The sequence below is a fragment of the Empidonax traillii genome, unplaced genomic scaffold (assembly GCF_003031625.1).
Source record: "Empidonax traillii isolate 1590-97213 ecotype Southwest subspecies unplaced genomic scaffold, ASM303162v1 scaffold515:size447783, whole genome shotgun sequence".
NCBI classification, from domain to species: Eukaryota; Metazoa; Chordata; class Aves; order Passeriformes; family Tyrannidae; genus Empidonax; species Empidonax traillii.
The window spans coordinates 208,725-219,571 of record NW_020955708.1 but is presented as its reverse complement, the minus strand read 5'-3'; the positions used below and the strand labels follow the sequence as shown (position 1 = coordinate 219,571).

The following is a 10,847-nucleotide window of genomic DNA, read 5'->3' as shown; positions in this document are numbered from 1 at the left end:
CAGGAGGTGAGTGTGGATGAGTGACAAGTGATGTTCCTCAGGAATCGGTATGGGGACAGGTGCTGTTTACCATCTTTGTTGGCAGTATGGACTTAGCTTGAGTGCACCTTCATCAAGCTGTGGTGCAGTCAACATGCTGGAAGGAAGGGATGACATATCCAGAGGGGCCTTGACAGGCTTGAGAGGTGGGTCTATGTGAATCTCTTTAAGTTCAACAAGTCCACCTGCAGACCCTAGATATGGGACAGGGCAATCCCAAGGACAAGTACAAGCTGAGCAGAGAATGGATTGAGAGCAGGCCTAGAGAGAGACTTAGGGTCTTGGCCGACAAGAAGCTCAACAAGAGCCAGCAATGTGCATTTGCAGTCCAGAAAAGCCAACCATGCATCAAAAGCAGCATGGCCAGCAGGTCAAGGGAAGTGATTCTGCCCCTCTACTCCACTCTCATGAGAACACACCTGCCTGTATAGCCCCAAACATAAGACAGACATGGACCCGTTGGAGCGAGTCCAGAGGAGGGCCCTGAAGACAATCAGAGGACTGGAGCATCCCTCCTGTGAAAACAGGCTGAGATAGCTGGGGTTGTTCAACCTGGAGAACAGAAGGCTCCTTTTAGCACCTTCCAGTACCTAAAGGTCCCTGCCAACCCAAACTATTCTATGATTCTATGTATGATAAAAATGAAGTAGGAGCGAATCTGAATACGACCCAAAGCTACAAAAGTCATGTTGGGTGTTTGGAAAGATTCTCTTCCAAATGCTCCCGGACCAGGGATTCTCAGAAAACCTTTTGTGTGTGTGTGTTAGTTAAGTCCAAATGAACGGTGATGAAGTCAAAATCCTTTGCACTTGGAGAACAAAATTATATCTCACACTAGGTTTTTCATATAACACTTCATTGCTTGAATAAAAAACAACCAGGAGAAGTGGATGACTGGACCTTCAGTGACAGATTTCTGATGGTAGAGCACTTTTTGATCTAATATTTGATAATAAAATGCAATGATATGACATTGCATCTTAAGACGATTCAAACCTGAAATCAGGAATAATTTTTTTAAAAGAGTAGTCAAAATTGATTTTATTGTGATGTATAGGTAACAGATATGTGCAGGGACAGAACCATGGGGAAAACAAACCTATCAGAAGATAGTCCATCAACTCATTGCTGAGTTATTTGCTCTAAAATAATTTGTATTTCAGAGGTGTCAAGGATGGATCCCGTAAAACTCCTCTTTAAAAATTGACTTATGTCACTTCAAAGATCAGAACAGCTCTGCTTGAGATAGTAGCAGCAGTGGGCTTCTTCAGGCTTGATGAGTCCAACACTTGTCACTGCCTTACAGCTACACTTGCTTAGCATATCAGATTCAGCAGTAGCCCAGTGGTGCCCAGTAGCAGAGCCCTCAAACCCAAGAATAGACAAAGCTTGTTGACTGGCACCACAATACTTTTTTACTGTGCTGATATTCTTTCTAATGCATACCAGTTTTAGAATACCAATAATTTTTTTCTATCCTCCTTCAAATGAATGCTTCCATTAGATCACAGACAGCAGACAGTGTGGTAGTAGTGCCAGTTTGAGTTTAAAATTGGTTACATATAATGTGAAAACTGTGGCTGTTGGTTACACATTTTCTGCTCTTTCTCTCTATCATGTTCTTGGGTGTAGGAATTTACATTCATTAGACAAGAGTACAAGCCCTTCAGCACCTCATTATTTAATTTTTCCAGGAATCTTTGCACTCGGTAACTATTTACATCTACGTTGTTCTTTTTGTGTGTGTGTTCTTACAAAGCCAATTTATATTGACAAAGAAGAAATGCAGGAATTGGCGTGCTCTTTTAAAATGTTATGTTTACTTGAAAAAAATGCTGTTTAAAACCAATGATTTTGCACCAGTTTTATCGTTTGAATACTGAGCGATACTGGACAACGGTGGAAGAATTAGCTATGCTTTGAAAGCCACCAATGCACAAAAAGGCCCTCGCCAAAGGTTCACTCGGTAGATGTTATTACTTCATATGAATGCTGATTTTCTTTTGCATGTGTCCCCTGTGCTTTTGTTGCTTTTTAAAGCTGTTTATTAATATAAATGCCAAGGTGTCAGTTAATAAGTAAAACCTGCTGGTTTTTGAAACTGCATCCAAAAACTGAATTGAAAGATTCTGAGGTTGAGAAGTTCAGATAATTTTATTTCCTTAATTTCTGTTTCACTTCTGGTTTGGGGGCAGAAGCAGAAGTGGTGAAGAGATATGAAAGTGTCTCATTTTGAAAGAAAGTTTCATTTTTCAGGCCCAGGAGATTCAGATAAGCTTTAGAAGCCATATTTCTGGAGTAACATCCCAATGTAAATAACAGAAGTGTTGCCTCTTGAACAAAGTCAGCTTAATTAAACAAAACATGTGAGACACAGGGAAAACAACAGAAGAAGCAAAATAGCAACATATCCAGGGTTTACATATGTTATATTTGGTGTTATTTTCAAATATATTACAGCAAATCTTTCTTCGATTAAAAGTTACAAATTAAATACATTTAAAAATCATGACAAATTAAGGTTTTACTGTGAATATTTTCAGAAGTGGATTATTGAACAGACTATCACAGTTTAAAAAAAAACTAACTCAACAAAAAAACCTTACTATTTTCCAGACTCAAGTTTCAGATGTTTTCATTTACCTCAAATCAGGCTGCTTGTGTCCTGCTGAAGTCATCCAACAATTTCAATGTTACGGTGAAGAGAGGTTTGATTTACTGATGTCAGGTCAGACGGTGGAAAGGATGCTTGGAAAGGTACTTTGTTTCTCCTCTAGCTGAAAGTGTAAGCCTTCAGCCTTCACATGAAGTTCTCCAGAGAGTTGCTGCAGCTTCTTGAGTCATACTAGACATTCAGTTTTAAACATATGTGGTAAAATTCTCTGCGCTGACCAGTTGCAGGTATTCCAGAGTACCTGATCGGTAGCTGGCTACCCGTGAAAGCTCCCGCGCCTTGGAGCCTTCATTTTCCCTTTTCTGAAGACTATTGGTTATCATCTCTGCTAAGTCATCTTGTAACCGCTGCTGATTCTCCCTGAAAACAACAGGATGGAAAAAAAATTCAGTGAGTCACATGTTTATAGTGATCGCCAGGTCCCCACTGTTTTTAAGATGTTTCTATCCCACATCTGTCTTAATGACATTCACACGCTACTGATAAAAATAGTGGACAGGACCAAATTCAGCTTCTGAATTTGGGAATAGAAGGCAGGATTTCCATGTGAGTTTTCCAGGTAATATGGAGCAGTGTCTTTGCACAGGAGATCTGCTGCTGTGTCATTACTGACCTTCCAAAAAAATCATGATCATTTGAATGAAAAGGAAGACACGAATTAGATTAAATCCCAATCAAAATAGGTTCTGGCTCTCAACACCATTACTGGCACCAGCACTTCCACTATTCAGCTTCAGGTGGCCTTTAGTAACAGTTGCCATCTTTTCAGAAATTTCTTCGGTATATCTGGCTTTTGCTGGAGTACCACACATATAACAATTTTTAAGGGGCAGTCCTATATGAGGAAGTTAAAACAAAAACATCCCTGTGATCCAGCTCAAGAGATACTTTCACTAGTTGAATTCCAGAAGAATTTGCAATTTGGTAATACCGATAGTCTCAAAACAGATCATATTAATTTTAAAAAAGGAGGTCTGAGTTTATGAAAGAGATGTACCATAGAAGTAGTCTTGATAGTATTTCCCGCTCAGCTCAAACATTTATATTTTCCATTAAAAAAGTAACAAAGTTCATGAGATTCCATACTAGATTAAAAACTTGATTATTTCTTTTTTGCTAATGCCCTGATAAAACCCTCATCTTTCAGTTAGCCTCCTCTTTTCTCTAATGTACTTGGAATAAATAGGCAAAGAATTTTATTCATGCCATGGACACATTGTGTAAGACTCAAAAATTTTGTAGCAGAAGTAATCTGTAACATTTACTTATGCCTTTAAAGTGAGGAACTTCCACAATTATTGAGTGAGCAGAAAATAATGCAGTACTCGTATGCAAAATACATACTAAATAAATGCAACAAGTTATCCTGACTTCAGTTTTGCATAGTTTCTCAAAAACAACCCTTCCACTATTGCTGTATTTTATTCAATTCTAATGTAAAATGATGGCTCAGTTCCGGGACATCAACCTCATATTTTTTCCTGGTAACTTCTCTCTTATGTGTTAGAAGGTAAGCTCTTGTTCAGTTTTTAAAGACTTTATTCCTGTGTAGTACTACAGTAACTTTGTTCACCTCTTGTAGCAGAATACTGCTTGAAATCCTGCAAGTTTCATTCCTTCTACAAATTTCCCTACAAAAGCTCACAGGCTCTTTTCTGGTATTAGAGAGAGCTGCACATTCAGTTGTGGTTATCCTCTTCCCGTACTATGACACACAGGTGCCACTAGGACTAAATTTTTGGGAATATTGATGTTTTTCATTTTTCTGTCCATCTTTTGCAATTACATCAGCAACTTGTCCTGTAAGACTTACTTCCCTTCCAAGGAAATGAACCTGCTAAATGCTCATATAGACAAATAACCTTCGGTACACACATAGTCCCACGTCATGAATATTTACATATTTATATGTATATACACTGTTAAGCCTTTAACTACTGAAGATAAATTCAATAGCATAAAAAATCCACAACAAGTGCCAGGGAGCAACAGTGAAGGCTAAAGCACAAACAATGGGAATTTCTCTTCCCTTTTCACATATAAAGACCATCTTACACAGAAGGAGGTGTTGGAAGATTGTATTTCTTGTCCTCAGTACCCGTCAACCAGTAGGTAATCTCTGTTCCTCTGCCCTAAATATGTATGACAAAGAAAAGAAAGCACAACCTTAGGATTAGAATGGAATTCCCTGTAGTTAATTTTCTTAAATAATACTGTATTGCACATTGCCGCGTTTGCCTCTGCTTGTTTTCAGTAACTGGTTCTGACGGCAAAGGATTAAAAATCAGATGTGAGAAGAAGAATAATGGGGGGAGATGCAGCTGCACACCCACTTCCTTGTTCCATGACCTGAAATACACACCATGGGAGAGGTGAGCTGTGCTGCCTTCCATCAGCTCCCAAGGACAGATAAGTGTAATAGACTGAAATAAATGGATTGTAGAGGGACAGTCAGATATCGGAGCATAAGCAAATTAACAATAGATTCAGCTTCCCTTTCATCAGATGAGTTCACTCCGCAATTTTCTGTTCCAAGTGGTATGTTTCATTTATTCTCCACATCTTTATGTTGTAATTTTATTTATACCTTCGGGAGCTCTTCATTGCCTGCATTGTCTTTATAGAAGTCTCTTCAACCACTAGAGACTGTGATACCAATTGATCTGTAACCCTTTTCCCCCAGCTGTTAATTAACTTTGTGGTACTCCCAGCTGTATAATACTTTTTTACTATCCCTCTTCTCTGTATTCCTGCATGTGCATGGTAAAGGTTACCTTCAAGTACGTTTCTCCTCTCACTTCATACTGGAATTGGCAGTCTGTTCTTTTCAGGATGTTAATAGTGGAACCACTTACGTGAATCCTTAGAGCTAAAAAATAAAGAGACAATGAAAGCTCAACCTGGAAACTTACCACGTAATCACATTAAGTATATGTGAAAACTGGTGCTATAGCAGAAGTTTCTTCAATTGTTATCAACATAAATTCTGAGAGTTAAATTAAAGAGAAACAATTTAAGAGAATTAAAAGAGAAGCAATTGCTGTATGAAAAAACTGACTCCACGACATGGTATATCTAGGGAGCTGGTACAGCCATTGATCTGAAATACAGGTAACAATGATATCTGTAGTATTTAGATGCCAAAAGGGAAAAGAATAATTGTTAGTGATCTGTACAGAGAATGGTCATGGGAAAACACTGGGCAGAAGGAAAAAAAAACTGTCTCTTGGCACAGTTCCCTAATGCTGAAGTTGAAGACATAATTGCTTCAACTTCAAATCCACAGTCAGTATATTTACTCAACCAAGCTGTGATACAATTCTAGGGCAAACTAAAATCTACACTTCATAGAGTAAAATTAATCCAGGTACATGAGTATCATATCTTCCAGAGGAATTCAGGAAGTGAAACAGTCTACAAACTCCCTGTTACCAGCACTGAAGCATGAACAAGGAATAACTCTTCATTGCCCACTGTCACTTTGGACAGTTAAATAATTGGTAATCAAAACAAATAGGGCTTCTTTATCTCTAAAACTTCTGCAAGCTGATAATAAATTGTTCTCAGCTGAAAACAGACACTTTGGTCACAAACTAAGCAATAGCCTTTGGTCCCGTTACACTGACAGCTAAAATTAAATCCTTACGCAAGCCTGTGGATTCCATCCGCGAAGCTGTGTTCACTGTATCTCCAAACAAACAGTAACGAGGCATTTTTATTCCAACCACACCAGCTGCACATGGACCTAGAAATGAGATGCAGAGCATTACAAAAGGTGGATCAAGAGACTATTTGTTTGGGAGGTGTCTCACTATTGCAGAGCAGTGCAGTGCCTGCTGGAGCTCTGCATTCCTTACCAATGGCAATACTCTGTACCTCACTTCCCATAATATCTTGTGGTCTCCCACTCCAAACCAAGCCTAGCTTTGTTAGTCTTGCATAATCTAGTAAGAGCATAAAAAGGACATAGCTGCACAGTGTTAATTGTATTAAAGCACAATTTCTATGCAGAAAAAAACAGTTTTTAACTGTCAAGTTTGGAAGCAAGAGAAAAATAGAATAAGCTTCATTATGGAAGGGTGCATAGTGGAGCCTCAAGCAGTTTCCCAGTGCCTCAGACACTTTCTCTGATATGTTCCTCCCTTGGCAGCTGGGGTTCAGGTGGTTGATGAATTTCCCAAAGTTGTTGAACTATCTGGTGTTCCCCTTTAATAAGAAGCATTTTATAGATAAATCAAAACATTAATTCCTGCATAGGCTTGTCAGAATTTTGCTTCCAAAATCATAAAATAGAGGCCTGCACTTTTTGTTTAGATAAGCATAGTTGCCCATGACTGATCTCTGCTTTTGTCAGGGAGGAACAATCTATGAAGACTTATTTGATACAACTGCTTTAATCACACCAGGAACAATGGCAGTTGCTCATCCTAGATACTGACTTCAGCTGTGAAAGAATGGGTGGGGGTTATTTCACTACAGGGGAGCAAACCAGTGACATTTTATTTCTGTTGCTCTTCCTCTAGGTACATTTTTTTTCAACCTGATTCCCCATGAGGAGAGCAATCATGTATGATGTACGACCAGACCTCATATGGGAGTCGGTTCTTTTCAAAAACAAGGCAACAACATTGTCATTGTTTATGTAGCACTGCTGTGTACCAGAGTGAATTCCAATGCGAATCCACACAGGCAGACCCGGCAGATGTCTCAGTTCAAAAGATCCCATGAAGCTGAGGATGTCCAGAGCCATCATGGAGATGTCTACTGCATGCCGGTTGCCATTCCTCTTTGGTAAACCACTCACCACCATGTAGGCATCACCAATGGTCTCCACCTGTGGAAACAAAATTAAAACTCACTATCTGCAGACTCAGAAAAGTACATACTTAGTTAAAAGCAGAAAGGTTTTATCAGATCCTCTTGCTCATGATTAAACATTTCTTCCCTGGAGAGCAGAATTGATTAGTTTAAGGTAGCTGACACCATTTGGGAATATGAGTGTTTATACCCTGCATTCCTGTTAACAAATCTGTGAGCACATAGTATAGAAAATTTGGTACAAGCAGGCACACTGAAAGCACACTGAAATGAGGTAATCCTGACCTGTTTTTCTCTCTTTTGTCTTTGCTTAGAAGGCAGATTCCCAAATCCACCACATTATGCAATTTGATTTGTGTGTCCCCTGGTTGTTAACTGAGCAAAAGTGCAGAGCTAATCACCTTGTAAACATCATGATGGTCAAGAATGTGGTCAAAGTTCTTGTAGATATCATTCAGCATATCTACCACCTCCATAGGGGTGCTGTATTTGCAGAGTGTGGTGAAGCCAACGATGTCACTGAAGTAGATAGTGACTTCTTCAAAGAACTCTGGCTCTACCAGGCCAGTCTCCTTCAAAGACTTTACTACTGGCCTGTGGAAATAGAGAAGGCAGGAAGACAGATGAGTAGTATTTTCTATTAAAGGTATTTTTTCATGCAACCCAACCACATCATTGCTTTCTGTTTAGGAAACATCAAATAGTTTGCTGAAAACTGCCACTGTAATCGCATTTTAAATGCCCATAATGCCTTTCAGCCAGGAACCTCAAAGCATTTACTAATGGTAATTAATGTGCTACAGCCTTACAAAATCTAAGTGTGTTAAGAGCCTTGAGAAAACTGAGACACAGGCAACTGAGCTTCTTGGTTAAGGTCAGAAACAGGGATATTGAGTCAAATTTAAAACTGAAATTCTAAAATTTCTGACATGTAGACCTATATTCTACCCATACAATAAGTAAGAACAAACATATTTTTCTGTTTTCCCAGTGTAGAAGAAATTTCGTTCTGATAATTACATCACCTAATCCTGATTTCAGATGAGGTATCATAGTCTGATAATTTCATGGAAAAAAATTCAATACCATAACAGTCAATATCTATTCAGAGAGACCTTCATTTTCCTGCAATTCTAAATCCAGGAAAATATCTGTTCCTAGTGGAGATACTAGAAGAGAATAACTGAAAAATATGCAGAAAATGATAGGGTTTGCACAATGTTGTTTTCCATCTACACTGAGACAATAACAGGGTGGTAGGACCAACAAAGAGTGGAATGGATTCCTTGTTGCACTGTCTATACAGCCAGATCATTTCAAATTTCCCCAAAACTGGATTGAACGAACTTTTTTTTTTTAAAGATGAGTCACTAAAAAAAATTTTATCTTTTTTTAAGATAACCTTGAAAATAGTAATGACATAACAGGGTACTTTTCCCATTGCAAATGTATGCAATACCAAAATTACTGGCATTACCAATATTAGAATATCAATAATACTTATCCTATACCATAGGATAAGTATTCTTCATTCTCTGAAGAATCCATCTAGCCCAGTATGGCCCAGCCAACCTCAGCCCCTTTGTTGCATTGCTAAACCCCAGCCTGAAATCGGATTGCAGTCCTGCTATCCAGCTGGAGACACTCCCTCTACCTAGCAAGGTGCTGGAGCAGAACAGAGCTCTGTGATGTGACATCACTGTAGATCTATGTGTTCCAAGGAAAGACGTGAAAAACAGGCTTGTGCTGGAAAGGGGGATCCTGTGCATGAAGAAATGTTGAGGAAGATAATGGGTCCCAGTACTATCTTGACATGAAACTCTACCATGGGGTGGAGAGAATAGGGACAGTTGCTGCTTCTTTCCTTCCAAGCAGGATTAGATTAGAGGGGAGGGAAATAGAACATTAATATTAATCTCATCTCCTGCTCTGCAAGAATCAGGTGATATATGTAAATAAAATGCCAGAGAAAATCCTCCCAGCCAGTTACCTTGGAAGTAACATGAAATTAAGCCTGTCTGCTCTGTCTCGCTCTGCTTTGTATAGCTCTGTCCTTTCCTCCACCAGGTGTTCCAAGTTCCGCGAGTACAGCTGTAGACGCCGGATCAGGGTATCCATGTAGCTTTCATTGGTCTGGCCATGGAAGTTACTGCAAGTAACAGAATTACACAGGAGTCAAGAAGAAAGATTGATAGGCATTCAATGTTTAGAGCAGCTAAAAAGAGGCAAGAAAGGAGCAATAAAAAACTTCTCCAGTGTTTGACTTCCACGCAGTTAGAATGCAAAATGCCTCAAGTGCACCATCCTTTTACTTGCTTGGAGGGCTTATGTACATGGATTGAAAGTCAGTGATCCATGCTTGTCAGTTGCAAGTGGTAATTCCTGAAGCACCCATCATCCATCACCTAGCCCTGATAATATTGTCAATTCCAGATTACCTTGGGTAATCCATGAACATTCATTCGTATAAAGTAACTGAGAAGCTCAAATTCTGAGAGGAAGCTAAAAATAGTAGGTAGAATATTGCATATAGTGTTTAGATGGGGCTTCAGCCAGAAAGATTAAGACAATTTGGGGCTGTCTGTTCTGAAAACAGAACAATACAGTAGAACAAAGAGCAGCCCCTGGGCTAGTCTTACTCATAAGATCCTGCAGACTCCAGCCTATTAACAACCCCTGGATGCAGAAGTATGGTAATATGAGCCGCTCAAACCCCTGTTTGTCTGGGCAGCCTGCACTTGCCAAAGCAGTCTGAAAGTAGATGGGACCAGGCTGAATGGAAGAGTCAGATTAGTGTTGTGTCCAATTGGACTTTAAAATCACTCTTACTTTAAACAAATTTTATGTCAGCAATGCAGCATCTTAGACTCCCATGAAGAGAACATCATATTGAGTGTGGCAAGAGGCAACCCCTTTGCTTTTGTAGGATGGAGGCTTGGGAGATGAACTAGGAGGCCTTTCTATTCAGCTGCAGTAAGGTTATTCAACTGATACATTCAGTTATGTAGAGTACAGTTGCCCTTCTACCCATGAAAAAAGGAAAAATGATGCAAGTACTGTTGGAGTTTGTTGATGGGGACAGCTTTAAAAACTGGGGAGCCCAAGAGAAGTGATTAAAAGCTCACTGTTTGGTCATCGAAATAATTAACTCATACCAAACTCTGTAGGAACAGTGCAGCATTGTCCAGGTGAAAGGCCTGTATAACCCCATAGGGTTTATCCAGCTATGGCCCTTATTATTTTCCCACAAGTTTGTATCATCAAAGCCTTGTAATTAATACTTCTTGTGAGTTACGACCCAATATTTCTAGTCAGC

General features: G+C 39.3%; 1 protein-coding gene across 1 annotated transcript in view; it reads right to left on the bottom strand.

The window, feature by feature from the left end:
* Window positions 1-2,233: 2,233 nt before the first annotated feature.
* The window catches only part of GUCY2C (guanylate cyclase 2C), a 44,036-nt gene continuing 35,422 nt past the window's right edge, over window positions 2,234-10,847 (bottom strand). The window contains exons 21-27 of the mRNA XM_027896751.1: window positions 9,522-9,680; window positions 7,933-8,125; window positions 7,373-7,547; window positions 6,360-6,458; window positions 5,488-5,582; window positions 4,769-4,845; window positions 2,234-3,073 (exon numbers count right to left, since the gene is read on the bottom strand). Of these exons, the coding sequence (XP_027752552.1) occupies window positions 2,899-3,073; window positions 4,769-4,845; window positions 5,488-5,582; window positions 6,360-6,458; window positions 7,373-7,547; window positions 7,933-8,125; window positions 9,522-9,680 (973 nt within the window). The 3' untranslated portion in view covers window positions 2,234-2,898. The remainder of the gene's footprint in view (window positions 3,074-4,768; window positions 4,846-5,487; window positions 5,583-6,359; window positions 6,459-7,372; window positions 7,548-7,932; window positions 8,126-9,521; window positions 9,681-10,847) is intronic.